This window comes from Zonotrichia albicollis, chromosome 9, assembly GCF_047830755.1.
Source record: "Zonotrichia albicollis isolate bZonAlb1 chromosome 9, bZonAlb1.hap1, whole genome shotgun sequence".
NCBI classification, from domain to species: domain Eukaryota; kingdom Metazoa; phylum Chordata; class Aves; order Passeriformes; family Passerellidae; genus Zonotrichia; species Zonotrichia albicollis.
Window position 1 is genome coordinate 33,752,366 of NC_133827.1, and position 14,706 is coordinate 33,767,071.

General features: G+C 64.7%; 2 protein-coding genes across 6 annotated transcripts; one reads left to right on the forward strand and one right to left on the reverse strand.

Annotated features, from left to right (window-relative positions):
- Positions 1 to 179: 179 nt before the first annotated feature.
- On the forward strand, positions 180 to 1,963 carry LOC113459013 (heat shock protein beta-7-like). The gene is made up of 3 exons (XM_074547347.1): positions 180 to 364; positions 981 to 1,132; positions 1,624 to 1,963. The coding sequence occupies exons 1-3, from the start codon at positions 223 to 225 to the stop codon at positions 1,810 to 1,812; spliced, it is 483 nt and encodes a 160-aa protein (XP_074403448.1). The 5' UTR covers positions 180 to 222; the 3' UTR covers positions 1,813 to 1,963.
- Positions 1,926 to 14,224, reverse strand: CLCN2 (chloride voltage-gated channel 2). Of its 5 annotated transcripts, XM_074547344.1 has the most exons (23): positions 13,966 to 14,138; positions 9,475 to 9,619; positions 8,868 to 8,999; positions 8,610 to 8,738; positions 7,950 to 8,083; positions 7,787 to 7,864; positions 7,602 to 7,680; positions 6,915 to 7,040; positions 6,763 to 6,847; positions 6,535 to 6,636; positions 6,367 to 6,451; positions 6,134 to 6,289; positions 5,621 to 5,690; positions 5,326 to 5,436; positions 4,878 to 5,091; positions 4,647 to 4,780; positions 4,380 to 4,531; positions 4,195 to 4,300; positions 4,057 to 4,130; positions 3,206 to 3,244; positions 2,862 to 2,966; positions 2,704 to 2,790; positions 1,926 to 2,624 (listed from the first exon to the last, which is right to left on the reverse strand). In XM_074547344.1, exons 1-23 carry the CDS (start codon positions 14,014 to 14,016, stop codon positions 2,418 to 2,420), a joined length of 2,601 nt encoding a protein of 866 aa, XP_074403445.1. In that variant the 5' UTR covers positions 14,017 to 14,138; the 3' UTR covers positions 1,926 to 2,417. The 5 variants fall into 5 exon arrangements, 3 of the variants coding, with proteins under 3 accessions (XP_074403445.1, XP_074403444.1, XP_074403443.1); XM_074547343.1 differs by having other exon boundaries at positions 6,915 to 7,680; positions 13,966 to 14,224; XR_012581663.1 differs by lacking the exons at positions 1,926 to 2,624; positions 2,704 to 2,790 and having other exon boundaries at positions 3,206 to 3,800; positions 13,966 to 14,146.
- Positions 14,225 to 14,706: the final 482 nt, after the last annotated feature.

Below are 14,706 nucleotides of genomic sequence, written 5' to 3' on the forward strand. Positions count from 1 at the left end.
CCAGGAATCGGGGGGTGGCAGGGATGCAGCCCCAGGAACCAGGGGTGGCAGGCAGCGGTGGCAGGGATGCAGCCCCCTCCGCGGCCCCACAGGGTGACGGAGGCCTCGTCCCTTATCTCGCATTCCTGCGGACAGGGTGCCTAATTATGGGCATCTGGCGGTGGTGGCTGGGGCCGCTGGACCCTCCCCGGGCAGGGCGCGGGGGCGCGGGCAGCAGGAGCCATGGCATCGCTCAGCTCGGCCTCCACGTACCGCGCCGAGCTCCTCAGCGCCTACGGGCAGGGGCACGGCAAGCCCTGCTTCGAGGGCGACCTGCGGCATGGAGCCTTCGGGGCACGGGGACAGGAGGCGTTTGGGTACCCAGGTACCGGGCGGGGAGGGTGTGGGATGGAGGAGCGGCGCTGCTACCCTGGGGAAGCCCTGCTGCCTTGGGGATGGTCCCCCCAAGGGTTATCCAGCTGACCTGTGCCTGGGGACAGCGTGGGAGTCACCCGAACACCAGCTGGGAGGGCTCAGAGGGGCACCCTGACTGTCCCCCGGTGCCCCATGGCTCTCTGGACTGTCCAGCTCCCACTCCCCAGGTGCTTTTGTGCTCCTCCTGTAAGTCCCAAATAACCCCAGTGTCCCTGCTGTCTCGAGGACTACCATGCTGCCTCCTCCCTCTCCCCAGACCCTTTTGATTCTCCTTTTGTCCCTGGAACCCTCCACAGTTTTTCCTTCACCCTCCTGTGCGATTCCCCTGCTGTCCTCAGGTTGTCCAGTGCCCCTAGAATCTCCCAGTGCCCTCAGGTGCCCACCCACTACCCCTCCAGGCCCCCAGTATCCCTTTACCCCTGAGACCCCCAGTTCCCCCTGCAATTCCCCAGCACCTTCAATATCCCCAGACACCCACTGCCCCCTGCTACCCCCAGCCCTCCCTCGCCAGTGTCCAGGCCCTGGGGATTGTGGCCCCATGCCCAGCAGCCCTCCAATGCCCACAGAGTCCCCAGGTGCCATGTACCCCTGCAGCCTGGGCACCTGGGTGCGTGCCCAGGGTGACACCTACCAAGTGGTGGCCGACGTCAGCCAGTTTGAGCCCCCTGACATTGTGGTGACCACCTCCAACTGCCACGTCACCATCCAGGCAGAAAAGGTGAGGCACCTGTGGGGGCAGCACCCCCTCTGGCCATAGCACAATGGGGGTCCTGTCCCAGGACACCCCTCCTGTGGGTGGTGGGGATGGGTGGGAACTGGGAATAGCCCTTGGTAGCACTGGGGTAAACGGGAGCTGTGCCTGGCGATGGGACAACAGGCAACTCCTGCTCTACTGCACCTGTCCTGAACTGGTGTAACTGGGAACTGTCCTCACTGCGAATGGGACAAGTGGGAACTCCTGCTCCATTGCCTTCCCTGCCGGACGTGGCAAAGAGGAACAGTTCCTGCTGGTACTGAAGTAGCTGGAATTTACCCCACAAGCCCAGACTTGGGCAGCAGAGGCCTGCTGGCAATGGGGTAACTGGGAATTGCCCTGGAGTCACTGGGATCTTTCCTGGGTGTCTGGGACTGCCCATTAGAAGCACTGGGGTAACAGGGAATGTGCTGTGGAGTCCACCGTGCCACGGCACTGCTGCTGCCTCCCCGCAGGTGGCTGAGGATGGCACCGTCTGTGACACCTTCACCCACAAGTGCCAGCTGCCCGAGGACACAGACCCGCTGTCGGTGAGCTGTGCCCTCACCGAGATTGGCACACTGGTCATCACTGTGCAGCGCCGTGCCAGCCCCGGCCCTGGGCAGCGCCCGCAGGGGCTGCACCGCAGCGAGGCTGTGCTGTGAGCGGGGACAAAACGCGTCCTGCCCGGAGCCTGCCAACCCCAGCGCCGTGGTGAAGCTCAGCTGGTGCCCACTGGCTGTGGCCCTCTCCACCTCCAACCCCACAGTGCTACAGCTCTGTTTATAAAGTCCTTTTATTAAATTAATATAAAAATCTCTGTATTTACATGGGGAGAGGTGCACAGCAGAGAGGCAGCAGGACCCCCTGTTCTCATCCATGAGGGGCTGAGCACAGGGGGCAATGCCCACCCATGTCCCCGTGGACACCCCAACCTGATGCCCCTCTCCGCCCCGTGCCACCCTGAGAAGGGACATTGCGGTGCTGATGGAGGGTGTGAGGGCAGTGGCCATTCTGGGGGGCACCGGGGGCTGGGGGGGTACAGAGGTAGCAAAGTGGGAAGCCCCAAGAGCTGGCAGGTCGCTGGGGAGCAAGGGCTGGCTGGGATCATTTGGCTGCTCCCCAGCCCAGGGAGGGGCAGAGGCACTGGACTGAGAGTGCCCACTGCTGTGCTGAGCCTGGCATCAGCGGGCTCAGGGTGGGCACACCCCAGCACCTGCCAGGGGGCCCTTGTGGCTTCTGGGGACACAGGGGGTGGGTCTCAAGGGTCTCACTGGCCCTTGGGGGTGTTGTCATCCTCGTCGCCGCCAGGGCCAGCCTCGCGGGGCATGTGGTGGTGCTGGTGGCGTTCCCAGAACCGGCGCAGGGCCGCGGTGTCGGCCTCGCTGGAGCTGGCGGTGCTGTCGCGGAAGCTGGCGAGCGGCGGGCGCACCTTCACCCCCTTGCCCGTCAGGGAGCCCTCGATGGCCTTGCGCAGCTGTGGGGACCCCAAACCCATGGGCAAACAGCTCCAGGTGCTGCTCTGTGCCCCCCCAGCTGCCCTGTCCCCAGCTCACCTCCTTGAGGGACACCATGCCCACCAGGCGCCCAATGCTGGTGACAAATGCGTGGTCCAGGCCCAGCAGAGAGAAGATGGTGTGGGTCTGCAGGAGGAGGGGATGAGTTGCGGGTCTGGGGGTTGTGGGTGGGGATCTGGGATGGGGTGAGGGTGCACCTTGTGCAGCGAGGTGTGCTCCACCAGCTGGAAGGGTGCGGGGTCAATCTTGGCATTGCTGAAGTCCACCAGCTGGTCCAGCTGCTGTTCCTCCCACTCCCGGATCTGGGGAGGGGCCATGGGGCAGGGTAAGGGGTACAGCCTCCCCACAAGGGCCCTCCCATCCTCCTTACACCTTACCACACCTCTCATCCTCCATACACCTTACATCCTCCTTACGCCTGGTCTTATGGAGAAGTCTGGATTATCCATCCCCCACTTCCCCATGCCCACCTCATGCTCTGGCACCCCTTTGGGATCCCTCTGAGCAGGAGGATCCCGCCTGTCTCTGCCCAACCCCTCACCTCTGCTGGGGTCATCTTGTCACCCAGAATCATCTCCTCCTGCAAGAGAGGTGTGTTGACACAGCCCTGAGGCCGCTGCGGGCAGGGAGCGGTGGGGAACAGCGAGGGTGGAGGCAGCACATGCAGGCAGGGCAGGCGAGGGTACAGGCAGGGAACAAGCAGCAGTGGGCAGGTCAGGGAACGTGATTGGTTGACAGGACATCGGTCACACCCTGATTTGCTGCAGTTGGACAAGCCAAGCTTGTGATTGGTGGAGAGAATGCAAGGTGTGCCATGATTGGCTGAGCAAAGTGGGACGGATCTCGCGGTTGTGATGGCTGGAAGGCTCCACATCCTGATTCCTGGGAGGGTTTGGAATGGGGAGAATGCACACCAGGATTGGTTGGGTGGAATCGTAACTGTCCAAGATTGACTGCACAGATACTGGCCCAACATGATTGGCCAAGCAGAATCTTGCCAGGTCCCTGATTGGTTCAGAGAACTCCTGCCAGGCTCTGATTGGCTGGGAGGAGCTGTGCCCAGGCTGCGATTGGCTGCAGCTTACCACAATGGAAATACGGACGCGTTTGGCCTTGTGATAGGCTGTGCCCTGGGCCTGGCCCGGGAGAGACAGCAGTTAGGGGATGGGATGGGATGGGATGGGATGGGATGGGATGGGATGGGATGGGATGGGATGGGATAGAAAATGATGGAAAGGGATGGGAAGGGACAGGCAGGGTTGAACAGGAATGGAAAGGGATGTGACAAGAATGGGCAGGGCTGGGCAGGGCCAGGCAAGGCCATTCAAGGATGGGAAGGGCCAGGCAAGGCCATTAAGGGATGGGAAGGGCTGGGGAGGGACAGGCTCTCACCTCGAAGGCCTCTGGGGTGGCATTGGCACAGAAGAGGCTCTTGAGGGCGATGCCAGTCTGGTCAGTGCCGCCAGCTGCGGGAGGAGAGGGGGTGTCAGTGGTGGGGACACGGGGGCCAGGGGCCACATGCAGACTCACCTGGGGGGCTGTCGGCCGGGCTGCTGGACGCCCGCTTCAGTGCTGGCTTCAGGGGCTTGCGGAGTGAGGTGCGGGCAGGGGCGCCCGAGGAGGTCTCTGTGCTGACCTGTGGGGGGATGAGTGTTGGGTGATGGTGGTGGGGGGCACCCTGGCCAGGCATCCCCCAGGACGGCTGCAGCCCTCACCTGGAAGCGGAGGCTGGAATCAGAGAGCTGATGCCCATCCTCGGGCAGCACGTTCTGCCGCAGCATCAGCAGCCGGCGCTGGGGGCTGAGCTGGGTGCTGAGCAGGGCCCCCACCTGCGCCCGCTCAATGGAGCCCAGCAGGATCATGGACTCTGCAGACACAGCAAGGTGTCACACTGGCTCCTGATGTTCCGTCTGCCACCCACCCACCCATGGCACGCTCCACGGCTGCCGTGGGTGCTGGCAGAGCCCCTGCCTGTGTCTCACCAGCTGACTCCACCAGAGGCAGGTTCTTCATCTTGGTGCTGTGCAGGACCTGCTGCAGGTCCCGGTACTTGCAGTTGAGGGTGACGTAGTGGATGTCCCGCACCATGATGTCCTCCACCCGCACGTTGTATTTCCTGCCCAGGACAAGAACAGCGGCCTCAGAGTAATGCCACCACCTGCCCTAGTGCCTCGGTGAGGGGTTTGGGGTTGGGACAGGGGACACAAACTCACTCGTGGTGGCCCCAGCCCAGCTCAGGGAGGTAGGGAAGCTTCTTGATGCGGATGATGCTGTCGTAAAGGGAGGGCTGGAGGCTCTGGGCGACGGCATTGGCCAGGATGACAGCAATCATGACGGGCAGGATGTGCGACATCTGCCCCGTCAGCTCGAAGACGATGACGGCCGTGGACACCGTGTGGGTGACAGCACCCGACAGTGCGGCTGCTCCTGCGGCCACCGCCAGGAGATGGGGGAGGACTGTCAGGTATTGCCCACCAGGCTGGGTCCCCACCCTGGGTTCCCTCTCCAGGGCACCCACCACATATGGGGAGCCCTTGGGACCATGCGGGGACATTCCCAGTGGTGGCATTGCTCCCAGTTCCAGGGATCACCACCTCAGCTGTGGGGCAGCGTCTCCAAATGATGCCCACCAAGGCGTCCCCATTCTGGCTCAGAGCTTACCCACCACGGCATAGCCCCCCGGCACGATGCGGTAGGTGTTGCTGTCCGTCTGGATGCCATCAGGGAACCAGGCTGCCATGCTCTCCCCCACCAGGCGCCCAAAGGCCGCCCCTGCAGGCACAGAGGGGCTGGGAACGGGCTCAGGGCTCTCCCAGTACCAAGCCCAGCCTCATGCCCTCTCCTTTGCCTGGTGCTGCCAGGGAAGGGGACATCTGGGGGCACCCATGGGTGCCCAGTGTGGGCTGAGAGGTGGCTCCCTCCTCCCACTGTGCCCACACAGGGGGCAGGGTCTCACCAATGACGAAGACGGGCATGAAGGCTCCACAGGGCACTGGGATGGTAGTGGCCAAGGCTGACATCCAGAACTGTGGAGCAGACACCCATTAGTTGCCCTCCCTGACCCAGCCCTGCCTCCTGCCCCTTCTGTGACCCTCAGCTGGGTGCTGTCGAGCAGCACGTGGACACCACACCCTGCAACGGGGCATGGCCTCCTCCCAGGGGCACCCTGCCAGCTCCTTCCTGGTGGCACTTGGTGGCATCTGGCCAGCACCTCCCTGGTGGCACCTAGGAGCAAGCAGCCAGAACCTCCCTGGTGGCATGTTGGTGGCTCCCAGCCAAGATCTCTTTGATGGCATGCCAGCACCACCCAGCAAACACCTTGGTGGACTCTTGGAGCAGCCACCCAGTACCACCTTTTCTGGTGCCACCTTTCTGGTAACAATCTGGCACCTCCCTGATGGCATCCAGAAAATCCTCTCCATTACCTCCTGGTGGTACCTTGGGGATGGCAGGGGAAGTAGGCACCCACCTTCATGAGGATGAAGACAACAAGTGTGACGAAGACGTTGGAGCGGGGATGGAGCCAGGCCTCCAGGATGCCCAAGTACTCAAACTCATCATTGATCCCCTGCTTGGTCCACGTCTGGTTGTCAAAGAGTGTCACCAGGGTGTCCTTCTGGGTGAGCTGGTGATGGGCAGGGGTCAGCTGTGGCTTGTGGTGGCCCTGGGGTGGGGACAGGTGTGCCACCCCATGGCAGGTACCTGGCCAGCCATGAACTGTCCAAAGCCGGGCGGGAAGGTCAGCGTGGAGATGATCAGCGTCACCAGGGCGGGGAAGAGCAGGCGCCTGGCAGGGGGCACAGGGCAGGGGGTGATTTTGGTGCAGCCCCAGCTCCACCACCCTGCAGCTGGGCACTGCTGGGCACCTACTTCTTCATGAGGAAGCGGTTGATGGCCTTCTGGCGGCGCATGAACTTCACAATCTTGCGGTTGAAGTAGACGAAGAGCGCGCCCCCGAAACCGCTGGCGATCCTGGGCAGAGCCAAGGGAAGAGGTGTCCTGCTGCCACCACCAGCACCACCAGTGCCACTAGTGCCACCAGAGCCACCTCTGCCACCCCTGGGGCCACAGGATGGGTGCTGGGACAGCCACACTCACCCAATGACGGCAAAGGCAGGCAGCTCCTGCAGGTCAAAGGGGAAGTCGAGGCGGAAGCGGGTTTTGAACAGCGCCGTGATTGTCTCTGGGGGATGGTGGAGCTCAGTAGGGCTGGGCAGGGGACCCCTGTGCCCCCACCCTGCCTGAGGTACCTTCATCCTTATTCCAGACAGCAAGGACACGGAAGATGAAGGCGCTGAAGGTGGCAGCGAAGAAGCCGCGCCAGTAGTTGCGGACGGCAAAGAAGGTGGAGGTGACCTCGATGCTGAAGAGGACGCCTGGCATGGGGGGAAATGCACAAGGGAGGTGGAGAAACCCAGGCAGGCCCTGGTGCCTGGCACGCGTCCCACCCGGACTCCACACTCGTGCACAGCCCACGGGGGTCTGGCTGCCCCACGGACACACTACAGGGTGGTTTAAGGGATTCCCTGGCAAAGCACAGAGGGCACAGCACAGCGGGCACAGCACGAGCGAGAGGCTAGCACAGGGATGTGGGCAGCGACACGAGGGGTGGGAGTGGGGTGCACACAGATGGACAGACAGACAGACAGGGCAGCAGGCAAAGGGCAAGGAGAGAGTCAGACACGTCACCAACCTACGGGCAGGGCTCAGCGGGGCTGGAGCGGGGAGCTCCCTGGAGCGCAGGCGGCAGGGGAGAGGATAAGAGCGGACGTTACACATCTGGGAGGGTGCTGCCCGCTCCTCCCTTCCTCCTCCCTGCCGAGCAGCACTGCCCTCTCCCATGCCAGCTGTCCCGGGGTCCTGCTTGCCTCTCCAGGTGGACCCTGCTGCCTGGGCAGGAGGTGTGGGGGTTGTGGGGCGGCCCGGGGTGACCCTACCTCCGATGGGCGCGGCGAAGCAGCAGCCAACACCGACAGCACAGGCAGCTGCCAGCATTTCAATGTTTCTTGCCTCATTCTGTGCAGGAGAGAGGAGTGAGTGGGCACTGCCCCCCAACCCTAGGCACTGCCAAACCTGCTGTGGGCACAGGTTGATCCTTCTGGGACCAGCCTGCCTTGCTCACCTCATAGAAGCCCCCAAAGAGGGAGAGGAAGCGGCTGAGCAGGGTTGCACACATGCTGGCGATGTGGACAAAGGGACCCTGAGGGGACAAAGGGAGACTGAGGACATTGCTCTCAGCCTCACTCCCTTGTCCCCTGCTCACCCTGCCCCGGCACTGCCCTCACCTCCTTGCCCAGGGGCATGCCACTGCCCAGGGCACATGTCAGTCCGATCACCTTGGCCACAAAGGTTTTGAAGGTGAGGTACTCCTTGAGCACAACGCCCCGCAGGATGGTCTTCATCTCGGGGATCCCTGAGCCTGGTGGTGTGGGGACAGCCTTGACCAATAGCCATGAAGGGGGGACACTGCCCCATGCTTCTGGGGGCTAACCCTTGATGCTTTGCCATACCCCACTGCCACAGGAAGGTCCCAGAAACTCCTTTTCCCACAGTACAATTGGCAGGGACACCCCCATGGTTATGTGGTTATGAGGCAATTCAACTCACAGCCCCACAGGGACCCCAATTTCACAGCCCCCAGGAGATCCTCTGAAGATCAGGTCTTAGCCCTAGGAAGACCCCCAAGCCTGCAAGCCTCATAGCCCTGGAGGAAATCCACCCCTCAACTCACAGGAGACTCTCTGAAGGCCTCTCTCTCTCACAGGCGTTAGAAGATCCCCAACCCCACAGCTCAGGATGGCATCTAAACCATAGTCCCTAGGAGACCCTCTGAATACCAGCCCATATTCCTAGAAAGGCTCCCAGAATCTGCAGGGAGACACCCAGGCACAGCCCCAGGGAGTGGACAGCCAGTTTAGGGTGCAGGCAGCCCCTTGATGCCCTACCCACGGCCTGGGGGGCAAGGATCTGTGTGAAGCCAGCAGAGAAGGTGATGAGCACAGTGGGGTAGGTGACCCAGGCCATGTACTGCAGCAGCACGTTGGTGTCCAGGCCCCCGTACATCCACTTCTGAGCTGTGGGGACAGCCAGTCAGAGGGGTGGTGGGTGGCAGGGCACACGGCATGGCCCTATGGCACATGGCATGGCCCTGTGGCACGGCCACTCCCTGCCATGGCCCCAGGAGCCCACGGGTACCCACCTACCTTGGAGGCAGGTGGCGATGGCGAAATCCATGGCCCAGCTGACCAGTGCCATGACCAGTCCCAGCAGTATGAGGAAGACCCAGTCCTCACCCACCCTGGAGATGAGGAACCGCTGGCACTGCAAGGCGCAGACTGTGGACACAAGGGCGGGTTCAAGGCTGGACGCCCCAGGGATGGGCACCCTGAGGTGGCAGAGGCTGGCTGGCAGCAGCACTGACCCAGCAGCACCGACCCAGCACAGCTGGCACCGTTTGGTGCAGGAGCACTGCTGTGTCCAGCTGCCACAGCCAGCTGACTGCACAGTCGCACACTGGGCATGCACCTCCCAGCAGCTCGGCCTCCCTGGCACGGCCCCAGGCACAGGGGCTGGGGGCCCCCATCCCCGCAGCGTGCCCGGCTATTTCGGGCCATTGTGTCCCTGCTGCCCGGCGGGCAGGTGGCATTGTCCTCGGCGCCGGTGTCCCATGACAGCCACAGAAACTCTACCCGCGGCACCGCGGTGGGGTGGGAGCCCAGGGAGTCGTGGCAGTGGGGTGGGAGCCGTGTCCAACTGCGCTGTCGTGGCTGGGGCTGTGCTCACCCGTGTCCGTGTCCCTCTGACCCTTACCCCGACAGGGGCCACAGCGGCCCTGCGTGTACTCCAGCAGTTCGGAGGGGCTGCGGGGCTGGGGCGTGTCCCCCTCCTGCAGCCGCAGCCGGGCTGCCTCGTCCTTGGCAAAGGTGCCCAAGTCCTGCGTGTAACGCCCGTACATCTGGGGGAGAAGGACAGACAGCAGTGTCAGGGCAGCTGGTGCCCCAAACCCGGCAGCCAAGTGGGGAAACTGAGTCAGGGCAGCAGTGGGCATACTGGCACGGCCTGCCAGGTGAGGGAACAGCCATTGCATCCCAAGGCTAAGGGGTGGAGGCACCTGTGGGAGTGCCCGATGCCCTCCAGGGCGTGGGAAGGAGCCAGGCAGATAAGGTGAGTGTGGATCAATGGTGATTGTTTTGCCTGCATGCCCCAAGCAGGCAGCTGAAACGTCGGTACCAGTCTCTGGCCCTGCCCAGGTGCCCCAGGCACTGCACTGGGGTGGAGGGTGTGGAAGGGCCTCCGGTGATGGGAGCGTGGCCAGCTTGGCCAGGAGACTCTGTGAGGGCTGGTACTGGGGCTGTGCTGGAGCTCTGCAGGCACCACACTCCCACATTGCTAAGAGCAAGGCTGGGATAGCCCCTCCAAATGCAGCCTTGGCAGGTCATACGTGACATGAGCTGGCTGGTCTCAGCTGGCAGCAGGGAGGCAAGAGGACAGTGAGGGACAGGATGTACCCCCAGTTCCAGGAGAGAGGGAGCACAACATCAAGCCCAGGGCGGTCCCTGGGCTGTGAAGAGGGGGATCACATAGGGATCACCCCCCTTTCCTCGGGTGCCTCCTGCCTGGCTGTGGCACGTGGCCTGGCCCTGGCAGGGGGTGGCCCTGGCAGTGCCCCTCACGCTGGCCAGGAGCTCTTTGTGCCCGTGTTCCCCGCTGAGCCGGGGGCATTTGTCCCGCGCTGGCGGGCACTGCCAAGGACTCGGTTGCTTGGTTTCCGCCTCGCTCCCCCCGCACGACCTGAATGCCAAGCGCCAGAGGTTGGCCCGGCACAAAGGGAGGCTTCAGGACGGCGGGGGCCCTGCCAGGCTCCCACGTCGGGACAACGTGAGCCCCATGCCGATGGCGTGCCCACCCGCCGGGCCGTGCCAGCGCAGCGCGTGGCTGCCCAGCCGGGGCGCAGCCGCCCCGCTCCCGGCACGGCCTGTGCCAGCACCACGGGTGGGCACCGTGCTCGGCACGTGGGCAGCCAGCCCCGGCTGCTGGGGGCAGTGCCCACCCCGCATGCCCGGGTCCCGTTCACAGCCCCCTGGCACACGGCAGCTCCCCGTGGGGATGGCAGGAAGGTGCAGACGGGGCAGCGCTCCTGCCCAGGTCCCTTGGGCAGAGAGCAGACAGCAGCCAGAGCGGCGCCGGATGGATTCTCTGCTCTCTAATACCCAGGTTGTGCCCAGCAGCAGGAGGGAGGGTGGGGATGTAGGCAGGGAGAGGAGGGTGATCTAAGTTCCATTGCTGACCCTGTCCTGGCATGGATTTTCCCCCAAACTCCTGCTCAGCATGGGCTCAGATGCTCCTTGCCCTGTGGAAGAGAGCTGGGGGGAAAGGCACGACCACCTTGAGGGGCCAACCCCAGCATCGGCTGCCAGAGGAGGACCCCGGCCCCGCACGGGGTCTTGAATTCAAAGGCTCCCTTTGGAAAACGCTTGTTTGCTCTGGAAGATGAAATGGGCCGGCACCCCAGGAGTGCTGTCACCCTGCCAAGCACTTGCCTGCCTGGCCCCACTGCTGACCCATGGCCAGCCCAAACCAAGATGGAAGCACCCCCAGGCTGAATGCCCCCCAAACCAGCTCCGTGTCTACCTCCTGGGGCTGTGCCAGGGGCTGCCACACCGTCCCCCAGGTGCTGGGGCACACGTGGGATGCCCAGTCCCAAGTGCTCCAGCCTGGTTGAGGGTGGTGGGATTTGCTCCCCCTCTGCCTCCCTTTGGAGCCCACCCCACTTGTAAAACAGGGATACAAGCAAAGGGACCATGCCACTCTGCTGCCACCTGCCACCCTGTGCCATCCCATGCCACCCCTCTGCCCCACGCCACAGGCCCACAAGCAGAACATGGGACTCCCATGGGTGCCCAGTGCTGAGCAGCCACAGCTACTGTGCCCACAGCCCTGGCATGGCTGTGAAAGCCACTGGTGGGCTCTCTCCTTCCTCCTCCTCCTCCTCCTCCGCTTGGGTTATTTTTCCACAAAGGCCTTTTGAAACACAAACAGCCCCGGGACTCCGGCCTCTGCCGTGAAGCAGCTGAACAATCACAGTGCCGGGCAGGCAGGGAGCGGGCACAGGGGGGGCTGCCGGGGGGCACTCGGGGACACGGGCACGGGCCAAGGCCACTGTGCTGGTCCTGAGCTGCTGCGCTGCAGGCACTGCCTGTGCCACAGCCCCTTGGCTCTGCCAGCCCGTGGTGCCCGCTGTGCCCGGGCGATGCTGCGCCTGGGGCGGGCACTGGCATCTGGTGCTGCTGTGTCCCCGTGCCAGCCTGTCCCACAGCACTGAGCCTGCCTGGCAGGGGTGCCCACCTCCTCATACCCAATGCCAGCCATCCTTCTCCCCTAAATTTCCCCTAGGAGAGCTTTTAAAGCTAGGGGGTTGGGGGGTCCTCTGGGCTGGCAGCGGGCAGGCAGAGGCTGGGGGGTGTGTGTCACGCTGCCCGTCTTAGCCGGGCTCTAATCACCCTGAGCGGCTCTGCAATGAACAAGGGCAGTTTGTCAAGCTTAATCCCCCCCACGGGGCCCGTTGCTCCTTGACACGACAGCCTGGCATGTGGGGGACACTGGGGCTGATGTGCACCCCAGCACCCTTGCTATGTCAGGGCTTCCCACAAACACCTGTGAAGAATGGGGACTCCAGGGAGACCTTTAGGTCTGGGGCCCCAAGACCCATGGCATCCCAGGGCTGGTGAAATCTAGTGAGGGAAAGGGCATGGGGTAGGGACAAAGGCCTTTGGACGCAGCTGGGCACAACCTGCAGCCTGGCTGTGATGACTTGGCTGTGGGCACAAGCAGCAGGAACTGTCCCCAGGCTGTCCAGCTCAGACCAGCCCATGCCAGGCTCCAGCTGTATCCTGATCTTCCTGCCAGGTGCTGGCAGGAGCTGGTGGTGCCTCAGATGCACTGGGGAGGGCTGGGCACTCCTCCTGCCCAGCACGTGCCCAGGCAACTCCCGAAACGCAGGTGTGAGGTTATGGGGCAGGAGCCCACGCCCAGCCTCACCCACGAGCCCCAGGCGCTTCCACGGGCCTCACTGAGCCCAGAGGCCACGGGGATGGGCACAGGAGCACTCAGGGCACGGGTGCTACCCTGCCCAAAGAAAAGGAGGGCAAAGTCTGCCGGTGCTGAGCACGGCTGCCCTGATGCCAGCCCAGCGTGCCTCTCCCCTCGCGCTGCCCGCAGGCTCCTCCGCCCCGCGGTGCCCAGCTGGCACGGCCTCTCTGCTCACCCACCGTGACCAGGGCGCCCAGGGGGGCCCTCCGGAGCTGGCGGCAGGGAGAGGCACGGCCAGCACTCACCCCTGCTCCTGCCCCTGAGTGCTCCCTGACTCAGCCCTGCCGGGAAGGACAGCGGGGTCAGCAAGGCCGTGGAGATGACGGGACAGCCAGGGCTCCCATGGCCGGCTGCTGTCCTGCAGCCACCTGGCAGGGGCAGCTTGGGGTGAGTGCTGAGGGGCACAGCCAGAGGAAAGGTTTGGGTGCTGGGGAAGGCAGTGCCGAGGATACACAGAGCAGCAATGCCCTGACGCTGCCCAGTGTGCCCATGCTGGGTGGGTAAGGCTCAGCAGAGCCCGCCCTGCACACAGCAGCCGGCCTGGGCAGCCGTGGGCACAACTCCGTGGCCACGCAGTCCCTGCTTCCCTGCACAGCTCCCTGGCCCTGCCTGTCCAAATGCCTTTGCCAGGGCAAAGTACCGTCCGCCTTGGGCACCGTCCCAAGCTGGGGCCAGGGAAAAGAACCTTTGCCCGTGGTGTCTGAGGGCCGTGGGCAGCGGGGTGGCTGGGAAAACAACGGGCAAGGAAGACACCCCAAGACAACGGGACAGCCTGGTGCCAGTGGGGAGGCCTCTGAGGCAGAGGAGCTGTAAACATGGGGCTAAGGTTGCAGGCAGGGGAGATAGCGTATCTCGGGGGCAGAGGGCCGGGACGGGCAGCGCGGGGGAGAGAAGCGTGCCCGGCTGGCGCCTCCGGGGCCCCGCAGGGTGGGCATCCCCTCCCGGGGCAGAGGGGTGTGCCAGGGGGTGGTGAGGGGCGTGCAGAAGTCCTGCCCTGGGGGTGGGGGCTCAGCCAGGCTCCTCCACAGCCGGAGGGGGCTGCGGGTGACATCCCAAGCAGGAGGCAGCATCCCAAACAGGGCACCGCGCAGTTCTGCCGCCCCGAGCGGGGCAGCACCCCCAGACCCCCCCAACCCCCGGGCGTTCCATCGCGCCCCGTCCCGTCCCGTGCGGCACAGGTGCTCGGTGCCCGCCCGGTGCCGCTGTACTCACCAGGGTCTGCTCATACTGCAGCGCCCGCTGCGGCTCGCTCTCGGAGGCCATGGTGCCGCCGCTGCCGCCGCTCCGCTCCGCGCTGTCCCGGTGCCGGTGCCGCTGCCGGTGCCCGCGGCGGCCGCGGCTCCTCCCGGACCGCTCGGGGCGGGCCCGGGGCACTGCCCGGGGGAGGGATCGGCCGCGCTCCGCCTCCGCCTGCAGCGCCCGGCACCGGCGGCGCCCGTTACCGGCACCGGCGGCGCTGGGCACGCGGTGCCGGCCGGGTCAGCGGCAGTCCGGCCGGAAGCTCCGGCCTGTGGCGGGACCCCATCCACCGCGGCCTTTGCCAGGATGGCACCCAGGGCAGCCGGTGGGTGCAGGTGGGGGTAAAAGCTGCAGTGGGTGAGGTGACCACGGGCCGGCTCCCCCAGGACACCGTGCGCCCTTTCCCACAGGTACAAGGGGCTGCCGTGGGGCTGGAGCTGCTTCCCCGTGGGTTCCCCCGGGTCGGATGTGGGATGACCCTGCAGACGGTCACCCCACGCTCATGGCCATGCCCGGCTGGGGGACAGATTGGTGGGGGCAGAGTGCCTGAGGTCTGTCTTGTCTCTAAGGGCAAGGGGGCAGCTGTCAGGGCCCAAGGAGGGCAGGGCACCTTGGCACTGTGGGGACTTCACCACGCAGATCTGTCAGGGAGCTCATCCTTACCGTGATGCTGCTCAGCGTCCCGGCACTGCCAGCCCCCAGCGAGACAGGTGG